Raw genomic sequence first — 26,049 nt, 5'->3', positions numbered from 1 at the left:
TTACTACACATTACCCCATTTACTACACAGTGCCCCTTTATTACACAGTGCCCCTTTACTACACAGTGCCCCTTTATTACACAGTGCCCCTTTATTACACAGTGCCCCTTTACTACACATTACCCCATTTACTACACATTACCCCATTTACTACACAGTAACCCTTTACTACACAGTGCCCCTTTACTACACAGTGCCTCTTTATTATACAGTGCCCCTTTATTACACAGTGCCCCTTTATTACACAGTGCCCCTTTACTAAACAATGCCCCTTTATTACACAGTGCCCCTTTATTACACAGTGCCCCTTTATTACACAGTGCCCCTTTACTACACAGTGCCCCTTTACTACACAGTGCCTCTTTATTACACAGTGCCCCTTTATTACACAGTGCCCCTTTATTACACAGTGCCCCTTTACTACACAGTGCCCCTTTACTACACAGTGCCTCTTTACTACACAGTGCCCCTTTACTACACAGTAACCCATTACTGCACAGTGCCCCATTATTACACAGTGCCCCTTTACTACACAATGCCCCTTTATTACACAGTGCCCCTTTACTACACAGTGTCCCTTTATTATACAGTGTCCCTTTATTACACAGTGCCCCTTTATTACACAGTGCCCCTTTACTAAACAATGCCCCTTTATTACACAGTGCCCCTTTACTACACAGTGCCCCTTTACTACACAGTGCCTCTTTACTACACAGTGCCCCTTTATTACACAGTAACCCTTTACTGCACAGTGCCCCATTATTACACAGTGCCCCTTTACTACACAATGCCCCTTTATTACACAGTGCCCCTTTACTACACAGTGTCCCTTTATTACACAGTGCCCCTTTACTACACAGTAACCCTTTACTACACAGTAACCCTTTATTACACAGTGCCCCTTTATTACACAGTGCCCCTTAATTACACTGTAACCCTTTATTACACAGTGCCCCTTTACTACACAGTGCCCCTTTATTACACAGTAACCCTTTATTACACAGTAACCCTTTACTGCACAGTGCCCCTTTATTGCACAGTGCCCCTTTATTACGAAGTGCCCCTTTACTACACAGTGCCCCTTTATTGCACAGTAACCCTTTCCTACACAGTGCCCCTTTATTGCACAGTGCCCCTTTATTGCACAGTAACCCTTTACTACACAGTAACCCTTTATTACACAGTGCCCCTCTACTACACAGTGCCCCTTTACTACACAGTAACCCTATTACTACACAGTGCCCCTTTATTACACAGTAACCCTATTACTACACAGTGCCCCTTTATTGCACAGTACCCCTTTATTACGAAGTGCCCCTTTACTACACAGTGTCCCTTGATTACACAGTGCCCCTTTATTGCACAGTAACCCTTTCCTTCATAGTGCCCTGTTATTGCAGAGTGCCCCTTTATTGCACAGTAACCCTTTACTACACAGTGACCCTTTATTACACAGTGCCCCTTTATTACACAGTGCCCTTTTACTGCACAGTGCCCCTTTATTGGACAGTAACTCTTTACTACACAGTGCCCCTTTACTACACAGTGCCTCTTTATTACACAGTGCCCCTTTATTACACAGTAACCCTTTACTACACAGTGCCCCTTTATTACACAGTGCCCCTTTATTGCACAGTAACTCTTTACTACACAGTGCCCCTTTACTACACAGTACCTCTTTATTACACAGTGCCCCTTTATTACACAGTAACCCTTTACTACACAGTGCCCCTTTATTACACAGTGCCCCTTTACTATGAAGTGCCCCTTTATTACGAAGTGCCCCTTTTCTGCACAGTGCCCCTTTATTGCACAGTAACTCTTTACTACACAGTGCCCCTTTATTACACAGTAACCCTTTACTACACAGTGCCCCTTTATTACACAGTGCCCCTTTATTGCACAGTGCCCCTTTATTGCACAGTAACCCTTTTCTACACAGTGCCCCTTTATTGCACAGTAACCCTTTACTACACAGTGACCCTTTATTATACAGTGCCCCTTTATTACACAGTGTCCCTTTATTACACAGTGCCCCTTTATTGCACAGTGCCCCTTTATTGCACAGTAACTCTTTACTACACAGTGCCCCTTTATTACACAGTAACCCTTTACTACACAGTGCCCCTTTATTGCACAGTGCCCCTTTACTAAACAGTGCCCCTTTATTGCACAGTAACCCTTTCCTACACAGTGCCCCTTTATTGCGCAGTGCCCCTTTATTGCACAGTAACCCTTTACTACACAGTGACCCTTTATTACACAGTCCCCCTTTATTACACAGTGCCCTTTTACTACACAGTGACCCTTTATTGCACAGTAACTCTACTACACAGTGCCCCTTTACTACACAGTGCCTCTTTATTACACAGTGCCCCTTTACTGCACAGTGCCCCTTTATTGCACAGTGCCCCTTTACTACACAGTGCCCCTTTATTACACAGTAACCCTTTATTACACAGTAACCCTTTACTACACAGTGCCCCTTTATTACACAGTGCCCCTTTACTACACAGTGCCCCTTTATTGCACAGTGCCCCTTTATTACGAAGTGCCTCTTTACTGCACAGTGCCCCTTTATTGCACAGTAACCCTTTATTGCACAGTGCCCCTTTATTGCACAGTGCCCCTTTATTGCACAGTAACCCTTTCCTACACAGTGCCCCTTTATTGCACAGTAACCCTTTACTATACATTGACCCTTTATTACACAGTGCCCCTTTATTGCACAGTAACTCTTTACTACACAGTGTCCCTTTATGCACAGTGCCCCTTTAATACACAGTGCCCCTTTATTACACAGTGCCCCTTTACTACACAGTGCCCCTTTATTACGAAGTGCCCCTTTACTGCACAGTGCCCCTTTATTGCACACTAACCCTTTATTGCACAGTGCCCCTTTATTGCACACTAACCCTTTATTGCACAGTGCCCCCTTATTGCACCGTAACCGTTTTCTACACAGTGCCCCTTTATTGCACAGTAACCCTTTACTACACAGAGACCCTTTATTACACAGTGCCCCTTTATTACACAGTGTCCCTTTATTACACAGTGCTCCTTTATTGCACAGTGCCCCTTTATTGCACAGTAACTCTTTACTACACAGTGCCCCTTTATTACACAGTGCCCCTTTATTGCACAGTGCCCCTTTACTACACAGTGCCCCTTTACTAAACAGTGCCCCTTTATTACACAGTGCCCCTTTATTGCACAGTAACCCTTTCCTACACAGTGCCCCTTTATTGCGCAGTGCCCCTTTATTGCACAGTAACCCTTTACTACACAGTGACCCTTTATTACACAGTACCCCTTTATTACACAGTGCCCTTTTACTACACAGTGACCCTTTATTGCACAGTAACTCTTTACTACACAGTGCCCCTTTACTACACAGTGCCTCTTTATTACACAATGCCCCTTTATTACACAGTAACCCTTTACTACACAGTGCCCCTTTATTACACAGTGCCCCTTTACTGCACAGTGCCCCTTTATTGCACAGTGCCCCTTTATTACGAAGTGCCCCTTTACTACACAGTGCCCCTTTATTACACAGTAACCCTTTATTACACAGTAACCCTTTACTACACAGTGCCCCTTTACTACACAGTGCCCCTTTATTGCACAGTGCCCCTTTATTACGAAGTGCCTCTTTACTGCACAGTGCCCCTTTATTGCACAGTGCTCCTTTATTGCACAGTGCCCCTTTCCTACACAGTGCCCCTTTATTGCACAGTAACCCTTTACTATACATTGACTCTTTACTACACAGTGCCCCTTTATTACACAGTGCCCCTTTATTGCACAGTAACTCTTTACTACACAGTGCCCCTTTATGCACGGTGCCCCTTTATTGCACAGTGCCCCTTTATTGCACAGTGCCCCTTTATTGCACAGTGCCCCTTTATTGCACAGTAACTCTTTACTACACAGTGCCCATTTATGCACAGTGCCCCTTTATTACACAGTGCCCCTTTACTACACAGTGCCCCTTTACTACAAAGTGCCCCTTTATTGCACAGTAACCCTTTACTGCACAGTGCCCCTTTATTGCACAGTAACCCTTTATTGCACAGTAACCCTTTATTACACAGTGCCCCTTTACTACAGAGTGCCTATTTATTACACAGTGCCCCTTTATTATATAGTGCCCCTTTACCACACAGTGCACCTTTATTACACAGTGCCCCTTTACTACACAGTGCCCCTTTATTACATAGTGCCCCTTTATTACACAGTGTGTTGTGCGCCGAGCTCCGGCGACGTGCTGGAGGGGTCTGCGGTGCATCCCGGCCGCGCGCCCTGACGTTTCGCTGTCCGGTTGCTTGGCAACCAGGGATGCCATGGGACGCCACGGCCGGGCGCAGCTCCTTCACTCCACAGCGTCACACCCGGGGTTGGCCGGAAGCCAGTAGGACCCGGCACCCGGAAGCTCTCTACGGCATCGCCGTTGCCTAGCAACGGACGCTGTCGCCCGCACAATTAGGGCTGCATTAGGTGGACCTGTAGCGTCCAGTCCTCCATTGGCTAATGGAAGTAGGGATGGACGCCCACTTTCTATTTAAGGACTCCAGCCCCTCACAGCCCCACCGGTGATAGTCCCTGTGACAGTGGTTCCTGCCTGTTCTCTGTCCCGGCTCCAGGGAATATCTGTTTGGAGTTCCCTGCAGTTTCTTGTGCGGTGCTTTCTCTCCTGGTATCTGTGAGTACCCCTCACAGATACCAGGAGATAAGGATCTCAGAACGGGTCTTGTATTTCTGACCCGTTCTGAGATCCTTATTGTTTTCTGACCTTACCCAGTTGCTCGCTGGGAAGTGCCTTCAGCTATTCGCTGTAGCCTTATTTGCCTAGTTCTGAGGCCATGCCCCCTGGCACTTTATTCGGTACTTGTTTCCTAGAACGGCCACACCGATGTTGATCGGGTCGGTCGCATCGCATCGATTGCAACGCTTGCGACCAAATCGCATGCGATGCGACCGACGCGATGGTCCCGATTTTTACATTGATTGAAATGTGATTAGGGTCCCTGGGACCCTATTTTACATTGGATTCAATGTAAAAGTCTCCCTAGACTCCAATTTTAACCCCCTCAATGGCACCCCACGATTGACGCCAACCCGAAGCGTGGCGAGCGCAACTTCACAGGTATACGCGTCCCCTCGCGGGGCTCTTGGCTCGCTGCTCTTGCCACACTTTATATTCTCAACTCCACGCCGACGTGGATAGTAGGGGAATGAAAAGGTCGGAGGACGCGTACCACCGCCCCTCGTGGGCTCGCTACGCTCGCCACGCTTCGGGTTGGCGTCAATCGTGGGGTGACGTTCACAATGGGGGGGCATATACAATGAGTAATGGGCCATATTGGCCCATTTCCCATTGATAGCTATGTAAAATGTGCTTAATCACGTCCATCGCATCTTGTGCCATTATAATGGCACAAGACCGACGCGATGAACGCGATTACAATGTTAAAAATATTTAAACATTGAACCCTATGGGAAAATCGGGTGCATCGCGTTGGTCGCGTGCCATGTTAATGCACCCGACCGGCAAAATGGACCTGATTTCAAAGAAAATCGGGTCCATCGGGGGTAATCGTGTACCTTAAGTTAAGGTACACGATTACCCCCGATGGTGGCCGTGCTAGGAAACAAGTACCCTTTATTCTGTGTTTAATGTAGTGTTCGTACTGTTTGTTGTGTGATTTTGCATGGTGTACTTTTTCTGTGTATGCGACTCGGTCGCTGGTGGTTGGCGACTAGGTCGCTGGCGCTTAGCAGCGTAGTTAGTTGGGCAAGTTCCCTTTTTGTTAATTTACAGTCAGATTCCCTAGCCAGTTCTCCTTTTGGCTGTACCCTTAGGAGGTCCCGGTTCCTTGTCACATCATAACTCCTGGCTGCACCGGAGTTAGGGCGGGCTTAACTCGCCCTTCCAAACGTGTCGGCTAAAGGCGAAGCCTAGTTCAGCAGGAACCGGTTACCTAACTTTGGGGGCCAACAGAGGCAGAGTAGGGTCTCGCTGTGGCTGTTCTAAACAGCAGTCCTGGCTACGGGTTCACTCCTGACAAAACCATAACATTGTGCCCCTTTTTTTACACAGTTCCTCTTTATTACACAGTGCCCCTTTATTACACAGTGCCTCTTTACTACACAGTGCCCCTTTATTACACAGTGCCTCTTTACTACACAGTGCCCCTTTATTACACACTACTCTTTTACTACACAGTGCCTCTTTACTACACAGTGCCAATTTACTAAACAGTACCCCTTTACTACACAGTACTCCTTTATTACGCAGTACTCTTTTACTACACAGTGCCTCTTTACCACACAGTGCCCCTTTAGCACACAGTGCCTCTTTACCACACAGTTCCCCTTTACCACACAGTGCCCCTTTACTGTCCAATTCCTAATAGCTTTTTGTGACTCACAGTACTGCAGCCCACAGTGCCATACACTCTCCCTCTCCTGTGTGTAATGGTGCCTAATCACAGGTGCTCCAAAGATTGTAAGCTATTTGGAGCAGGGCCCTCTTCCCTCCTGTTCTCACAGCACTCTTGTTGCATTTAAATTACAGCTCTTACTCGCCTACCATCTATACCTGCATCTCGTGTCACTCACCTCCCTATATCTCAGCTGTATTGTGTATTAAGAATTGTACTGTTAAGTGTGCTCTGTTTTTGCACTTCTGTTGCTGTTATGTCTAGTTATGTATTTTTCTTTGACCCTCTACTGTTCTACTGGCTGCCTAGGATCTGTGCTGCTAGCCCAAAATGTACCCTGTGTCACCCCCGTAGTGTTCTATATCTGTACAGGTTTTACTTGCTACCTATTTGGCTGTACAATCACCATGTGGTGCTACTGAATGGCTGCCTGGGTGCTGTACAGTTCAGTAATTATATGTTCCCCATGTCTGTGTCGCTCGATAGAGTACATCTAGTATATATCTGTGTGTGTCCTATATCTGTACTGTTCTACTTGTCTACCTATCTGGCTGGTGCAATCACCATGTGGCGCCGCTGAATGGCTGCCTGGTACTGTTGCTGTACAGCTCAGTAAATATATGTTGTCCATGTCCCTGTTAGACTCCCTGCGCGCAGCTCCGGTGCTGGCGCAGGGAAGCCGCGGCGGGACGTCCCGGCTGTTGCCAGGCAGCCGAGACGCCACCGCGTCACTGAGCGACGCCGCGTCGGACGGGGGCGCGTCGGTGACGCGCATCCCACGTCCGACGTCACGGACGGCCGGGGAGCGCACTCCCGGCCGCTTCCGCAACGCCCTCCCAGGTTGCCTAGGCGACGGGGACGCCAGGCGCCTGGGGCGGGAAATTCAATCAACTAGCAGCCTTTATCAGCGCAGACCCCGGGACACTCAGGGCCGGTTATAGTTCAGTGCTTCGTGTCCTGAGTGTTCCCGGTCCCTGGATCTGTCTGCCTGCTGATGATCTGTCATCTCCCTGTGGGTCCAGTCTGCCTGCTTCCAGTACCAGTCTGTTGCTGCTGCCTGGTTCAGCTAAGTGCATCTATATTCGTTTATGTTGCATTGCTGCTTGCATCTTATTGAGTCATCTTGTGTGTATTGTTACACCGGTTATCTTATTGAGTCACCTTGCGTGTATTGTTACACTGGTCATCTTATTGAGTCATCTTGTGTGTATTGTTACACCGGTTATCTTATTGAGTCATCTTGTGTGTATTGTTACACTGGTTATCTCATTGGGTCATCTTGTGTGTATTGTTACACCGGTTATCTTATTGAGTCATCTTGTGTGTATTGTTACACTGGTTATCGCATTGGGTCATCTTGTGTGTATTGTTACATGATAGGTCTTTTGTATATCATCTTCCGCGCATTGTTACCCCCACTGTCCGGGGCCAGGTAGGTGCCACTCCACTGGTGGTTCCCCATTCTAGAGACCTGTCAGGGACCTCGCCTGGGAGGGTCCTTAGTTAGTTCTCCCCTTGCTCATCTCTGGCCTTGACGTGAGAGTTGTATACCCGTAAGACCAGGTGGCATCGAGGTGGGAGCCTGACTAACGGGCTCCCACGAACGCGGCTATTAGTGGTGAAAACTTAGCCTCGCACACTCTCGTCAATTACAGCCGATAGCAACGGAGTCAGGTTGGCGAGGCTGCCCTGGTCCTGTCACTATCTCCTTCCAGCCAGTGTCACGTGGTGTCTCGCCAGACAGCGTGGCACAGGAGATCCTAACAGTCCCTCATTAGAATGCATCTAGTGCATATCTGTATGTGTGATGTACATCTGTACTGCCATTGTTGCCTGATCCTTGTACTGATAACCCTTTGTATTACAGTATGTGCATTATTTTTAATGTCTGTAAAGCGCCTTGAGTCCTGTTGGAGAAAGTGCGCTATATAAATAAAACTTACTTACTATATGTAATTCTAAGCACACAATATCTAATGCCAGGAAGATGACACTTTGCCTAGTTTTGTGATCTGAACATGTGATGTACATGATGCAAAAAGAGATGCACAGGACCTGGCTGCTCACTCACACACCAGGCACCGGGCATCTGGCACTGCAATTCCATGCCCTTACACTTATACCCCTTTTACATTACCTGATTAATCCAGGTAATGGCTCAGTAGAAAAGGTTCCCCAAAAAGGAGGTGTAAGCAGGTGACCTAGGTTCCCATGAGAGCATAGGAATTGTCAGCTCACCGACACTAGGAGATTATGGGGGAGATTCTCTAAGCGAAAAAAAGTAAAAACCCCGTTATCTGGGTTTTTACCGCATTTTGGGATGCTGTAAGCATCCCCCGCCGGGTTACCGCGGCAGAGGGCATCGCCAGAAAAATCTGGCGATGCCCCATAGAAGCCAATGGGCTTCTACCGCATCCCACTGCCACCCCACAACGACCCCCCGCCGCCCCGCACGGACCCCCCAGCTGTGTGCTGCCCGGACCTGTGACCTCCTTCCTACACTGATCCTCTTCCGGGTGCAGAGAGGAGGAGAGTCCGGCGCAGCAGCAGCGCCGGGTGTGTGAGGGAGGGGGGAACCGCCGGGACCTGCTGGGACCCGGCGCCTCTCACCGCAGAGGACAGCTCTTAACGCAAGAGCTGTCCTTTGTTAGAACATATGCGATAATTATAAATGCGAAGAGAGGCGAAGGGGGGCGGAGATTCTTAGAGAATCTCCCCCTTTGTCATTTGCTGAAATGATACCCAAGGATGGGGTGTGAATGGGGCCGAATTTGTGATAATCGGGATAAAGGGGATGGTGTAAATAGAGTCTGAGCAGGGTTGAAAACATTAAAAGCCTGGACCAGACTTGGGACATAGGTGGAGAAGTGTATTACACATCAGTTATCCTGCGGAACATAAAAGTGAACCTAGAAAAGAACAGTTTAACGCAACCCTCAATTTCTGTGTGGACACAAAAGGTTCAATCTCCTGCCTTCAGGTCACCTAAGGATCAAACACCTGCCTTCAGGTCACCCAAGGATCTAACACCTGCCTTCAGGTCACCTATGGTTCTAACACCTTCATTCAGGTCACCTAAGGTTCTAACACCTTCATTCAGGTCACCTAAGGTTCTAACATCTGCCTTCAGGTCACCTAAGGTTCTAACATCTGCCTTCAGGTCACCTAAGGTTCTAACACCTGCCTTTAGGTCACCTAAGGATCTAACACCTGCCTTCAGGTCACCTAATGATCTAACACCTGCCTTCAGGTCACCTAAGGTTCTAACACCTTCCTCCAGGTCACCTAAGGTTCTAACAATGACCTTCAGTTCACCTATGATTCTAACATCTTCCTTCAGGTCACCTAAGGTTCTAATACCTGCCTTCAGGTCACCTAAGGTTCTAAAAACCTGCCTTCAGGTCACCTAAGGTTCTAAAAACCTGCCTTCAGGTCACCTAAGGATCTAACACCTGTCTTCAGTTAACCTATGGTTCTAACACCTTCCTTCAGGTCACTTAAGGTTCTAACACCTGCCTTCAGGTCACCCTAAGATTCTAACACCTTCCTTCAGGTCACCTAAGATTCTAACACCCGCATTCAGCTCACGTAAGGTTGTAACAAATGCCTTCAGGTCACCTAAGGATCTAACAACTGCCTTTAGGTCACCCAAGGATCTAACACCTGCCTTCAGGTCACCTAAGGTTCTAACAACTTTCTTCAGGTCACCTAAGGTTCTAACACCTTCCTTCAGGTCACCTAAGGTTCTAACACCTTCCTTCAGGTCACCTAAGGTTCTAACACCTGCCTTCAGGTCAACTAAGGTTCTAACACCTTCCTTCAGGTCACCTAAGGTTCTAACACCTGCCTTCATGTCACCTAAGGATCTAAAACCTGCCTTCAGGTCACCTAAGGTTCTAACATCTGCCTTCAGGTCACCTAAGGTTCTAACACCTGCCTTCAGGTCGCCTAAGGTTCTAACACCAGTCTTCAGGCCACCTAAGGTTCTAAAACCTGCCTTCAGGTCACCCAAAGATATAACACCTGTCTTCAGGTCACCTAAGGTTCTAACTCCTGCCTTCAGGTCACCTAAGGATCTAACACCAGTCTTCAGGTCACCTAAGATTCTAACACCTGCCTTCAGGTCACCCAAAGATATAACACCTGCCTTTAGGTCATCTAAGGTTCTTACATCTGCCTTCAGGTCACCAAAGGATCTAACACCTTCCTTCAGGTCACCTAAGGTTCTAAACCTGCCTTTAGGTCATCTAAGGTTCTAAGACCTGCCTTCAGGTCACCTATGGTTCTAACACTTGCCTTCAGGTCACCTATGGTTCTAACACCTGCATTCAGGTCACCTAAGGTTCTAACATCTGCTTTCAGGTCACCTAAGGTTCTAACACATGCCTTCAGGTCACCTAAGGTTCTAACACCTGCCTTCAGGTCACCTAAGGTTCTAACACCTGCATTCAGGTCACCTAAGGTTCTAACACCTACCTTCAGGCCACCCAAGGTTCTAACACCTGCCTTCAGGTCACCCAATGTTTCAACACCGGCCTTCAGGTCACCTAAGGATCTAACACTGGCCTTTAGGTCACCTAAGGTTCTAACACCTGCCTTCAGGTCACCCAAGGATCTAACACCGGCCTTCAGGTCACCTAAGGACTAACACCTGCCTTCAGGTCACCTAAGGATCTAACACCTGCCTTCAGGTCACCTATGGTTCTAACACCTTCGTTCAGGTCACCTAAGGTTCTAACACCTTCCTTCAGGTTACCTAAGGTTCTAACACCTGCCTTCAAGTCACCTAAGGTACTAACACCTGCCTTCAGGTCACCTATGGTTCTAACACCTGCATTCAGGTCACCTAAGGTTCTAACATCTGCCTTCAGGTCACCTAAGGTTCTAACATCTGCCTTCAGGTCACCTAAGGTTCTAACACCTGCATTCAGGTCACCTAAGGTTCTAACACCTACCTTCAGGTCACCTAAGGTTCTAACACCTGCCTTCAAGTCACCTAAGGTACTAACACCTGCCTTCAGGTCACTTATGGTTCTAACACCTGCATTCAGGTCACCTAAGGTTCTAACATCTGCTTTCAGGTCACCTAAGGTTCTAACATCTGCCTTCAGGTCACCTAAGGTTCTAACACCTGCATTCAGGTCACCTAAGGTTCTAACACCTACCTTCAGGTTACCCAAGGTTCTAACACCTGCCTTCAGGTCACCCAAGGTTCTAATTCCGGCCTTCAGGTCACCAAAGGATCTAACACTGGCCTTTAGGTCACCTAAGGATCTTACACCTGCCTTCAGGTCACCCAAGGGTCTAACACTGGCCTTCAGGTCACCTAAGGACTAACACTGGCCTTCAGGTCACCTAAGGATCTAACACCTGCATTCATGCCACCTAAGGTTCTAACACCTGCCTTCAGGTCACCTGTCCTCTGCTCCTACCCAGAGGAACCAATTCCACTTTCACTATAACTCCAGTATTGTAATACTGATATTGCTCCACAGCTATTATAATACATTCCTTTAATTCCATAAACCAGGGAATGACCACATGGTGCACAAGTCCAGTCTCGTTCCAATATCATTTTCCTTACCAGTCTGCACTACATCTCCCAGGTGCTGAATATGGATTCCAGGGTGACTGCTGTAGTACCTCCACATCTATAGCGGGGTCTCAGAGCACTACAATCCCCATCATACCATGATTCCAGAATATAAGGATTATTTTTTAATTTGAAATTCCTTTTCACTAAATGTCCCATACACATAATGAGATGACTCGTACAGTAACAACTGCAGGAAACAAGCAGAAATACATTTATTGCACAATACTGAAAGATGAGGACTTGTCCAGGGACTAATCTCATAAATCTGATGCAATGCTGGAAAATGCCAGAAACCTAAATGCTTAGAAGTGTCCATATGGTATGTTGTGATTGGAGGGAAATGCAGAGGGTGTACTCAGAGGCTTGAGTTGAAGGTTGGTACTCAGAGGATGGAGTCAGAGGTTGGTACTCAGAGGCTGGAGTTGAAGGTTGGTACTCAGAGGCTGGAGCCTAAGAATGGTACTCAGAGGTTGGTACTTAGAGGATGGAGTCAGAGGTTGGTACTCAGAGGATAGAGCCTGCGGTTGGTACTAGGAATGGAGTCAGAGATTGGTACTCAGAAACTGGAGTTGGAGGGAGTACTCAGAGGCTGGAGTCAGAGGTTGGTACTCAGAGGATGGAGTCTGAAGTTGATACTCAGAGGATGGAGTCTGAGGTTGGTACTCAGAGGATGGAGTCTGAGGTTGGTACTCAGAGGATGGAGTCTGAGGTTGGTACTCAGGTTGGATACTGAGGTTGGTACTCAGAGGATGGAGTCAGAGGTTGGTACTCAGGGGCTGGAGTCTGAGGCTGGTACTTAGAGGATGGAGTCTGAGGTTGGTACTCAGAGGATGGAGTCAGAGGTTGATACTCAGGGGCTGGAGTTGGAGGGAGTACTCAGAGGCTGGAGTCAGAGTTTGGTACTCAGAGGATGGAGTCAGAGGTTGGTACTCAGGGGCTGGAGTTGGAGAGAGTACCATAGGTAGAAGTGCTCTATGGGGCTAATTCAGCATGGATCGCTAATTAAAGAATTTGCAAATTATGCGATTATCAAACAACTCCGCATGTGCTGATTGCAGATTGGTGGAATCCTCACTTACTCACATTTACACCGACTGCTCATACTCTTCAAAGTTCCGGGAATTGGGAGAGGATTTGCGGAGACATGGCGATTAGCTATTCATTTGCAATTTTGCGCAGGGCGTTCATTCACTGTTTTTGGGCGGTGGCCTTTTGCTCGCAGTCCACTGTTTTCTATATACTGTAACAATCCAAGCTGAATTGGGCCCTATGTGTAAGGACTGTGCTAATCTCTATGGTATGTGTCCAGGTGTCCTGTCCATCAGGAATATTCCGCCATAAACCTTCCATGGAACTCTGTGATCTTTTCTAGAATAGATTTCAGTTCCTCCAGGGGAGGGAGCAGAGATAACCTAGAACACAGAGAGATCTACGTCTCATGTCAGGTATAGTAACGGTACTGTATATACACTATTCCCCTGTGAGCCGCGGTCCAATATGAAATACTGTACTGTAACACTCCTCTCTCTGCCATATGCCGTTATACCTGACCTCTGCCCCCCTGTGCTTTTACAGTATTGGTATATACACTATTCCCCTGTGAGCAGCGGTCCCATATGATATACTGTACTGTACCGCTCTGCCCTATGCCGTTATACCTGACCTCTGCCCTCCCTGTGCTATTACAGTAATGGTATATACACTATTCCCCTGTGAGCAGCGGTCCCATATGATATACTGTACTGTACCGCTCTGCCCTATGCCGTTATACCTGACCTCTGTCCCCCTGTACTATTACAGTAATGGTACTGTATATACACTATTCCCCTGTGAGCCGCGGTCCAATATGAAATACTGTACTGTAACACTCCTCTCTCTGCCATATGCCGTTTTACCTGACCTCTGCCCTCCCTGTGCTATTACAGTAATGGTGTATACACTATTCCCCTGTAAACCGTGCTCCCACATGATATACTGTACTGTACCGCTCTGCCCTATGCCGTTATACCTGACCTCTGCCCTCCCTGTACTATTACAGTAATGGTGTATACACTATTCCCCTGTAAGCCGTGCTCCCATATGATACACTGTACCGCTCTGCCCTATGCCGTTATACCTGACCTCTGCCCTCCCTGTGCTATTACAGTAATGGTGTATACACTATTCCCCTGTAAACCGTGCTCCCACATGATATACTGTACTGTACCGCTCTGCCCTATGCTGTTATACCTGACCTCTGCCCTCCCTGTGCTATTACAGTAATGGTGTATACACTATTCCCCTGTAAACCGTGCTCCCACATGATATACTGTACTGTACCGCTCTGCCCTATGCTGTTATACCTGACCTCTGCCCTCCCTGTGCTATTACAGTAATGGTGTATACACTATTCCCCTGTAAACCGTGCTCCCACATGATATACTGTACTGTACCGCTCTGCCCTATGCCGTTATACCTGACCTCTGCCCTCCCTGTATTATTACAGTAATGGTGTATACACTATTCCCCTGTAAGCCGTGCTCCCATATGATACACTGTACCGCTCTGCCCTATGCCGTTATACCTGACCTCTGCCCTCCCTGTGCTATTACAGTAATGGTGTATACACTATTCCCCTGTAAACCGTGCTCCCACATGATATACTGTACTGTACCGCTCTGCCCTATGCTGTTATACCTGACCTCTGCCCTCCCTGTGCTATTACAGTAATGGTGTATACACTATTCCCCTGTAAGCCGTGGTCCCATATGATACACTGTACCGCTCTGCCCTATGCCGTTATACCTGACCTCTGCCCTCCCTGTACTATTACAGTAATGGTATATACACTATTCCCCTGTAAGCCGTGCTCCCATATGATGTACTGTACTGTACCGCTGTGCCCTATGCTGTTATACCTGACCTCTGCCCTCCCTGTACTATTACAGTAATGGTATATACACTATTCCCCTGTAAGCCGTGCTCCCATATGATATACTGTACTGTACCGCTCTGCCCTATGCCGTTATACCTGACCTCTGCCCCCCTGTGCTATTACAGTAATGGTATATACACTATTCCCCTGTAAGCCATGGTCCCATATGATATACTGTACCGCTCTGCCCTATGCCGTTATACCTGACCTCTGCCCTCCCTGTACTATTACAGTAATGGTATATACACTATTCCCCTGTAAACCGTGCTCCCACATGATATACTGTACTGTACCGCTCTGCCCTATGCTGTTATACCTGACCTCTGCCCTCCCTGTACTATTACAGTAATGGTGTATACACTATTCCCCTGTAAACCGTGCTCCCACATGATATACTGTACTGTACCGCTCTGCCCTATGCTGTTATACCTGACCTCTGCCCTCCCTGTACTATTACAGTAATGGTATATACACTATTCCCCTGTAAGCCGTGGTCCCATATGATATACTGTACCGCTCTGCCCTATGCCGTTTTACCTGATCTCTGCCCTCCCTGTGCTATTACAGTAATGGTGTATACACTATTCCCCTGTAAGCCGTGCTCCCATATGATATACTGTACTGTACAGCTCTGCCCTATGCCGTTATACCTGACCTCTGCCCTCCCTGTACTATTACAGTAATGGTATATACACTATTCCCCTGTAAGCCGTGCTCCCATATGATATACTGTACTGTACCGCTCTGCCCTATGCCGTTATATGTGACCTATGCCCTCCCTGTGCTATTACAGTAATGGTATATACACTATTCCCCTGTAAGCCGTGCTCCCATATGATATACTGTACTGTACCGCTCTGCCCTATGCTGTTATACCTGACCTCTGCCCTCCCTGTACTATTACAGTAATGGTGTATACACTATTCCCCTGTAAGCCGTGCTCCCATATGATATACTGTACTGTACCGCTCTGCCCTATGCCGTTATACCTGACCTCTGCCCTCCCTGTACTATTACAGTAATGGTATATACACTATTCCCCTGTAAGCCGTGCTCCCATATGATATACTGTACTGTACCGCTCTGCCCTATGCTGTTATACCTGACCTCTGCCCTCCCTGTACTATTACAGTAATGGTATATACACTATTCCCCTGTAAGCCGTGCTCCCATATGATATACTGTACTGTACCGCTCTGCCCTATGCCGTTATACCTGACCTCTGCCCTCCCTGTACTATTACAGTAATGGTATATACACTATTCCCCTGTAAGCCATGGTCCCATATGATGTACTGTACCGCTCTGCCCTATGCCGTTATACCTGACCTCTGCCCTCCCTGTGCTATAACAGTAATGGTATATACACTATTCCCCTGTAAGCCATGGTCCCATATGATATACTGTACTGTACCGCTCTGCCCTATGCTGTTATACCTGACCTCTGCCCTCCCTGTACTATTACAGTAATAGTGTATACACTATTCCCCTGTAAGCTGTGCTCCCATATGATACACTGTACTGTACCGCTCTGCCCTATGCTGTTATACGTGACCTCTGCCCCCCTGTACTATTACAGTAATGGTATATACACTATTCCCCTGTAAGCCATGCTCCCATATGATATACTGTACTGTACCGCTCTGCCCTATGCCGTTATACGTGACCTCTGCCCTCTCTGTGCTATTACAGTATTGGTATATACACTACTCCCCTGTAAGCCGTGGTCCCATATGATATACTGTACTGTACAGCTCTGCCCTATGCCGTTATACCTGACCTCTGCCCTCTCTGTGCTATTACAGTATTGGTATATACACTATTCCCCTGTAAGCCGTGCTCCCATATGATATACTGTACTGTACCGCTCTGCCCTATGCTGTTATACCGGACCTCTGCCCTCCCTGTACTATTACAGTAATGGTGTATACACTATTCTCCTGTAAGCCGTGGTCCCATATGATATACTGTACTGTACAGCTCTGCCCTATGCCGTTATACCTGACCTCTGCCCTCTCTGTGCTATTACAGTATTGGTATATACACTATTCCCCTGTAAGCCGTGGTCCCATATGATATACTGTACTGTACAGCTCTGCCCTATGCCGTTATACCTGACCTCTGCCCCCCTGTGCTATTACAGTAATGGTATATACACTATTCCCCTGTAAGCCATGGTCCCATATGATATACTGTACCGCTCTGCCCTATGTCGTTATACGTGACCTCTGCCCCCCTGTGCTATTACAGTAATGGTATATACACTATTCCCCTGTAAGCCGTGCTCCCATATGATGTACTGTACTGTACCGCTCTGCCCTATGCCGTTATACCGGACCTCTGCCCTCCCTGTACTATTACAGTAATGGTATATACACTATTCCCCTGTAAGCCGTGGTCCCATATGATATACTGTACTGTACCGCTCTGCCCTATGCCGTTATACCGGACCTCTGCCCTCCCTGTACTATTACAGTAATGGTATATACACTATTCCCCTGTAAGCCGTGCTCCCATATGATGTACTGTACTGTACCGCTGTGCCCTATGCTGTTATACCTGACCTCTGCCCTCCCTGTACTATTACAGTAATGGTATATACACTATTCCCCTGTAAGCCGTGCTCCCATATGATATACTGTACTGTACCGCTCTGCCCTATGCCGTTATACCTGACCTCTGCCCCCCTGTGCTATTACAGTAATGGTATATACACTATTCCCCTGTAAGCCATGGTCCCATATGATATACTGTACCGCTCTGCCCTATGCCGTTATACCTGACCTCTGCCCTCCCTGTACTATTACAGTAATGGTATATACACTATTCCCCTGTAAGCCGTGGTCCCATATGATATACTGTACTGTACTGCTCTGCCCTATGCTGTTATACCTGAACTCTGCCCTCCCTGTGCTATTACAGTAATGGTGTATACACTATTCCCCTGTAAGCCGTGGTCCCATATGATATACTGTACTGTACTGCTCTGCCCTATGCTGTTATACCGGACCTATACCCTCCCTGTGCTATTACAGTAATGGTATATACACTATTCCCCTGTAAGCCATGGTCCCATATGATATACTGTACCGCTCTGCCCTATGCCGTTATACCTGACCTCTGCCCCCCTGTGCTATTACAGTAATGGTATATACACTATTCCCCTGTAAGCCATGGTCCCATATGATATACTGTACCGCTCTGCCCTATGCCGTTATACCTGACCTCTGCCCTCCCTGTACTATTACAGTAATGGTATATACACTATTCCCCTGTAAGCCGTGGTCCCATATGATATACTGTACTGTACTGCTCTGCCCTATGCAGTTATACCTGACCTCTGCCCCCTGTGCTATTACAGTAATGGTATATACACTATTCCCCGGTAAGCCATGGTCCCATATGATATACTGTACCGCTCTGCCCTATGCCGTTATACCTGACCTCTGCCCTCCCTGTACTATTACAGTAATGGTGTATACACTATTCCCCTGTAAGCCGTGGTCCCATATGATATACTGTACTGTACTGCTCTGCCCTATGCTGTTATACCTGAACTCTGCCCTCCCTGTGCTATTACAGTAATAGTGTATACACTATTCCCCTGTAAGCCGTGCTCCCATATGATATACTGTACTGTACTGCTCTGCCCTATGCTGTTATACCTGACCTCTGCCCTCCCTGTACTATTACAGTAATGGTATATACACTATTCCCCTGTAAGCTGTGCTCCCATATGATACACTGTACTGTACCGCTCTGCCCTATGCTGTTATACGTGACCTCTGCCCCCCTGTGCTATTACAGTAATGGTGTATACACTATTCCCCTGTAAGCCGTGGTCCCATATGATATACTGTACTGTACCGCTCTGCCCTATGCTGTTATACCTGACCTCTGCCCTCCCTGTGCTATTACAGTAATGGTATATACACTATTCCCCTGTAAGCCATGGTCCCATATGATATACTGTACTGTACCGCTCTGCCCTATGCTGTTATACCTGACCTCTGCCCTCCCTGTACTATTACAGTAATAGTGTATACACTATTCCCCTGTAAGCTGTGCTCCCATATGATACACTGTACTGTACCGCTCTGCCCTATGCTGTTATACGTGACCTCTGCCCCCCTGTGCTATTACAGTAATGGTGTATACACTATTCCCCTGTAAGCCGTGGTCCCATATGATATACTGTACTGTACCGCTCTGCCCTATGCCGTTATACCTGACCTCTGCCCTCCCTGTACTATTACAGTAATGGTACATACACTATTCCCCTGTAAGCCGTGCTCCCATATGATATACTGTACTGTACCGCTCTGCCCTATGCCGTTATACCTGACCTCTGCCCTCCCTGTACTATTACAGTAATGGTATATACACTATTCCCCTGTAAGCCGTGCTCCCATATGATGAACTGTACCGCTCTGCCCTATGCCGTTATACCTGACCTCTGCCCCCCTGTGCTATTACAGTAATGGTGTATACACTATTCACCTGTAAGCCGTGCTCCCATATGATATACTGTACTGTACCGCTCTGCCCTATGCCGTTATACCTGACCTCTGCCCTCCCTGTACTATTACAGTAATGGTATATACACTATTCCCCTGTAAGCCATGGTCCCATATGATATACTATACTGTACCGCTCTGCCCTATGCTGTTATACCGGACCTCTGCCCTCCCTGTACTATTACAGTAATGGTATATACACTATTCCCCTGTAAGCCGTGCTCCCATATGATATACTGTACTGTACCGCTCTCCCCTATGCCGTTATACCTGACCTCTGCCCTCCTGTGCTATTACAGTAATGGTGTATACACTATTCCCCTGTAAGCCATGCTCCCATATGATATACTGTACTGTACCGCTCTGCCATATGCCGTTATACCTGACCTCTGCCCTCCTGTGCTATTACAGTAATGGTGTATACACTATTCCCCTGTAAGCCATGCTCCCATATGATATACTGTACTGTACCGCTCTGCCCTATGCTGTTATACCTGACCTCTGCCCCCCTGTGCTATTACAGTAATGGTATATACACAATTTCCCTGTAAGCCGTGCTCCCATATGATATACTGTACTGTACCGCTCTGCCCTATGCCGTTATACCTGACCTCTGCCCCCCTGTGCTATTACAGTAATGGTGTATACACTATTCCCCTGTAAGCCATGCTCCCATATGATATACTGTACTGTACCGCTCTGCCCTATGCTGTTATACCTGACCTCTGCCCCCCTGTGCTATTACAGTAATGGTGTATACACTATTCCCCTGTAAGCTGTGCTCCCATATGATACACTGTACTGTACCGCTCTGTCCTATGCTGTTATACGTGACCTCTGCCCCCCTGTGCTATTACAGTAATGGTATATACACTATTCCCCTGTAAGCTGTGCTCCCATATGATATACTGTACTGTACCGCTCTACCCTATGCTGTTATACCTGACCTCTGCCCTCCCTGTGCTATTACAGTAATGGTGTATACACTATTCCCCTGTAAGCCATGGTCCCATATGATATACTGTACTGTACAGCTCTGCCCTATGCTGTTATACCTGACCTCTGCCCCCCTGTGCTATTACAGTAATGGTATATACACTATTCCCCTGTAAGCCGTGGTCCCATATGATATACTGTACTGTACCGCTCTGCCCTATGCTGTTATACCTGACCTCTGCCCTCCCTGTACTATTACAGTAATAGTGTATACACTATTCCCCTGTAAGCCATGCTCCCATATGATATACTGTACCGCTCTGCCCTATGCTGTTATACCTGACCTCTGCCCCCCTGTGCTATTACAGTAATGGTATATACACTGTTCACCTGTAAGCCATGCTCCCATATGATATACTGTACTGTACCGCTCTGCCCTATGCTGTTATACCTGACCTCTGCCCTCCCTGTGCTATTACAGTAATGGTGTATACACTATTCCCCTGTAAGCCATGCTCCCATATGATATACTATACTGTACCGCTCTGCCCTATGCCGTTATACCTGACCTCTGCCCCCTGTGCTATTACAGTAATGGTATATACACTATTCCCCTGTAAGCCGTGCTCCCATATGATATACTGTACTGTACAGCTCTGCCCTATGCCATTATATGTAACCTCTGCCCCCCTGTGCTATTACAGTAATGGTATATACACTATTCCCCTGTAAGCCGTGGTCCCATATGATATACTGTACTGTACCGCTCTGCCCTATGCTGTTATACCTGACCTCTGCCCCCCTGTACTATTACAGTAATGGTATATACACTATTCCCCTGTAAGCCGTGGTCCCATATGATGTACTGTACTGTACCGCTCTGCCCTATGCTGTTATACCTGACCTCTGCCCCCCTGTGCTATTACAGTAATGGTATATACACTATTCCCCTGTAAGCCATGGTCCCATATGATATACTGTACTGTACCGCTCTGCCCTATGCCGTTATACCTGACCTCTGCCCTCCCTGTACTATTACAGTAATGGTATATACACTATTCCCCTGTAAGCCGTGCTCCCATATGATATACTGTACCGCTCTGCCCTATGCTGTTATACATGACCTCTGCCCTCCCTGTACTATTACAGTAATGGTATATACACTATTCCCCTGTAAGCCGTGGTCCCATATGATATACTGTACTGTACCGCTCTGCCCTATGCCGTTATACCTGACCTCTGCCCTCCCTGTACTATTACAGTAATGGTATATACACTATTCCCCTGTAAGCTGTGCTCCCATATGATATACTGTACTGTACCACTCTGCCCTTTGCCGTTATACCTGACCTCTGCCCTCCCTGTACTATTACAGTAATGGTATATACACTATACCCCTGTAAGCCGTGCTCCCATATGATATACTGTACTGTACCACTCTGCCCTTTGCCGTTATACCTGACCTCTGCCCTCCCTGTGCTATTACAGTAATGGTATATACACTATTCCCCTGTAAGCCGTGGTCCCATATGATATACTGTACTGTACCGCTCTGCCCTATGCTGTTATACCTGACCTCTGCCCCCCTGTACTATTACAGTAATGGTGTATACACTATTCCCCTGTAAGCCGTGCTCCCATATGATATACTGTACTGTACCGCTCTGCCCTATGCTGTTATACCTGACCTCTGCCCCCCTGTGCTATTACAGTAATGGTATATACACTATTCCCCTGTAAGCCATGGTCCCATATGATATACTGTACTGTACTGCTCTGCCCTATGCTGTTATACCTGACCTCTGCCCCCCTGTACTATTACAGTAATGGTATATACACTATTCCCCTGTAAGCTGTGCTCCCATATGATATACTGTACTGTACCGCTCTGCCCTATGCCGTTATACCTGACCTCTGCCCTCCCTGTACTATTACAGTAATGGTATATACACTATTCCCCTGTAACCGTGGTCCCATATGATATACTGTACTGTACCGCTCTGCCCTATGCTGTTATACCTGACCTCTGCCCTCCCTGTACTATTACAGTAATGGTGTATACACTATTCCCCTGTAAGCCGTGCTCCCATATCATATACTGTACTGTACCGCTCTGCCCTATGCCGTTATACGTGACCTCTGCCCTCCCTGTACTATTACAGTAATGGTATATACACTATTCCCCTGTAAGCCGTGGTCCCATATGATATACTGTACTGTACCGCTCTGCCCTATGCTGTTTTACCTGACCTCTGCCCTCCCTGTACTATTACAGTAATGGTGTATACACATCTGCCCCGGTAAGCCGTGCTCCCATATCATAAACTGTACTGTACAGCTCTGCCCTATGCCATTATATGTAACCTCTGCCTCCCTGTGCTATTACAGTAATGGTATATACACTATTCCCCTGTAAGCCGTGCTCCCATATGATATACTGTACTGTACTGCTCTGCCCTATGCTGTTATACCTGACCTCTGCCCTCCCTGTACTATTACAGTAATGGTATATACACTATTCCCCTGTAAGCCGTGCTCCCATATGATATACTGTACTGTACTGCTCTGCCCTATGCTGTTATACCTGACCTCTGCCCCCCTGTACTATTACAGTAATGGTGTATACACTATTCCCCTGTAAGCCATGCTCCCATATGATATACTGTACCGCTCTGCCCTATGCCGTTATACCTGACCTCTGCCCTCCCTGTGCTATTACAGTAATGGTATATACACTATTCAACGGTAAGCCGTGCTCCCATATCATAAACTGTACTGTACCGCTCTGCCCTATGCCGTCATACGTGACCTCTGCCCTCCCTGTACACACAATCCCCCCGTAAGCCGTGCTCTCATATGATATACTGTATCTGTACTGTATGTGTCTGTATCTATATACACAAGTAGCAGGTCCGCACTTACCTGACGTGGTAGGTTCCTACTTGTCCAAAACTGGTGCCAGCGCTCAGTACGATACCAGTGTCCTCCAACAGGAGATGGCAGAAGAACATGTCCGGTTCTAGGCCTCGTTCCTAATGAAGATGGGACACGTGACATGGCGGAAGTGTCTGCATGTAATTATACTGTATATATATATATATATATATATATATATATATATAGAGAGAGAGAGAGAGAGAGAGAGAAAGAGAGAGAGAGAGAGAGAGAGAGAGAGAGAGAGAGAGATACATATACACATACAGTGTATTCTTCTACCGGTATTAAAATATCAGTGAAAAATAATTATTCAGTTTCCTTAATACAGTATGTTTGACAATATATATATTTTTTTTTTTGGGGGGGGGGGGGGTGTTTGTGTTTGCGTACCCCAATAATCAGCAGTTCGTGACAGCTTTTTTGGGGGGATAATAGGATAGACCCCCCACTGGTACAATTAGATACCCCCTCTGTAAGTTACAATGGCAATGTCTTACATGTAGCCACAGGGACATAGGGGTGTGTTGTACCCTATAGGGATGAGGTAACCCCAACTGTTAGCAAGGATCACCCCATTTGCCCTCCCTGACTAAGGTACATATTACATGGGGAACCCAGCAGCCCCTGTAGTTATTGAGAGATACTAGTGATTGGGTTTGAACTCGATGTACCGACATTGAAATCCCGGGACCTGGGATCTTAAAAGGGGGGGGTAGAGAAAAAAAAAAAGACCCTTACCGTCTTGTTGCGCTCCCCGTACTGCGGGCTTGGTGGCTCGCCCCAGGTTCTATTCTCCCTCTATGGGGGTCGTGGACCCCACAAGGGAAAATATCCCCTGTAAGTCAGGATCCCGACTGTTGGCCAATTGAACAGTCAGGATTTCAGCATTGTGACCACCGCCTGGGATCCCGACTGTCGGGAAATCAACTGCCATCTCTAATCACTCTGGATGGGGATCTGTAGGAGCCCATAGGGTTTAGTAATGAGCTGCAGAGAACTTTGAGTGACCCCTCTCCCTATCAGCACACTGAGCAGGGTGGGGAGGAGGAATCTCTGACTGGCCAATAACAGTCTGAGCTGTGACAATCCGTGGGGAACCATTGGGTACTGGTGGTGCATGGCAGAAGGTGCAAGGGGCGACGCGTTGCTGGGTAATGGGGCTGCAGGGAAGAAGGTCCTATGGGGATACAGGACAGAAGGTAGGATTGTCCACCATTTTGTGTGTAAACATAGTGACAGAGGCATGTGCACCATCTTGTGTGTAACTACAGTGAGAGAGATATGTGCACCATCTTGTGTGTAATTATAGTGGCAGAGATATGTCCACCATCTTGTGTGTAACTATAGTGACAGAGAAATGTCCACCATCTTGTGTGTAACTATAGTGACAGAGAAATGTCCACCATCTTGTGTGTAACTATAGCATACCCTCCAACATGACCCATTCCATTAGGTACAAAATGCTCTGTTCCTGGACTTCCCTGCCAATGGCAGTTACAGATGAGAGCCTGCAGCACAGTCCAATATTCAAAAAGGGGAGCCACACCAGCTGCCATCCCAAACATCACTGAGAGTTGAGGTGACCCCCCCTCTTTGAATATTGGACTGTGCTGTAGGCTCACATCTGTAACTGTCACTGGCAGGGAAGTCCAGGAACAGAGCATTTTGTACCTAATGGGATGGGTCATGTTGGAGGGTATGCTATAGTGGCAGAGATATGCCCACCATCTTGGGTATAACTATAGTGACAGAGATATGTCCACCATCTTGTGTGTAACTATAGTGGCAGAGATATGTCCACCATCTTGTGTGTAACTATAGTGGCAGAGATATGTCCACCATCTTGGGTATAACTATAGCGACAGAGATATGTCCTCCATCTTGTGTGTAACTATAGGGACAGAGGCATGCCCACCATCGTGTGTGTAACTATAGTGACAGAGATATGTCCACCATCTTGGGTGTAACTACAGTGACAGAGATATGTCCTCCATCTTGTGTGTAACTATAGGGACAGAGGCATGCCCACCATCTTGTGTGTAACTATAGGGACAGAGATATGTCCACCATCTTGGGTGTAACTACAGTGACAGAGATATGCCCACCATCTTTTGTGTAACTAGATAAAGCGAGGGCTGCCTAAGCCAGAGCGTACTTAAGAGGCTTACATTTTTTGGGTTGGCAGGAAAGAGTTAATGACTGCTAGTGGGCTAAAGTTAGTTTCAGTTTTGTGGTCAGACTATGGGAGAGCTTAGGGGCGTGAGCTTAGGAGAGGGGTATATAGGCAGGTCCTTACAGGAAATACTTCCTCTTGCAAAAGTTTCTTCAGCCAGCAACATGCAGTCACAGCCCAGCAGCATGCAGTCACAGCCCAGCAGCATGCAGACACAGCCCAGCAGCCTGCAGTCTCAGCCCAGCAGCATGCAGTCTCAGCCCAGCAGCATGCAGACACAGCCCAGCAGCCTGCAGTCTCAGCCCAGCAGCATGCAGACACAGCCCAGCAGCTTCTCCTCAAAGCTAAGTGCCTGCCTGTGCATTTTATATGCTATCCCCTTGGCCAGTTGGTACAGTTAGCCAACATGTCCTGTCTCCCCCTCCCCACTGTTGGCTTTATGACAACCTTCCCCTCTAGTTAGACAGTGCACCTCCTTCCAGGGCCCCCCCACCCCTCACAGCATTATCCTCCCCCCCCTCCCCCCCCCCC

At 47.4% G+C, this 26,049-nt stretch overlaps 1 protein-coding gene across 2 annotated transcripts in view; it reads right to left on the bottom strand.

Annotated features, from left to right (window-relative positions):
- Window positions 1-11,418: 11,418 nt before the first annotated feature.
- LOC146005651 (alanine aminotransferase 2-like) overlaps window positions 11,419-26,049 on the bottom strand; it is a 149,221-nt gene continuing 134,590 nt past the window's right edge. For both annotated transcript variants that reach the window (XM_083145042.1, XM_083145043.1), the window contains 2 exons: window positions 23,331-23,440; window positions 11,419-13,454 (listed from right to left, as the gene is read on the bottom strand). In XM_083145042.1, the coding sequence (XP_083001168.1) occupies window positions 13,364-13,454; window positions 23,331-23,440 (201 nt within the window). In that variant the 3' untranslated portion in view covers window positions 11,419-13,363. The remainder of the gene's footprint in view (window positions 13,455-23,330; window positions 23,441-26,049) is intronic.

Source organism: Crinia signifera, chromosome 5 (assembly GCF_055691185.1).
Source record: "Crinia signifera chromosome 5, ASM5569118v1, whole genome shotgun sequence".
In the NCBI taxonomy this organism is placed as follows: Eukaryota; Metazoa; Chordata; class Amphibia; order Anura; family Myobatrachidae; genus Crinia; species Crinia signifera.
Note: the sequence above shows the minus strand (reverse complement) of the source record. Positions and strands in the feature narration are given on the sequence as shown.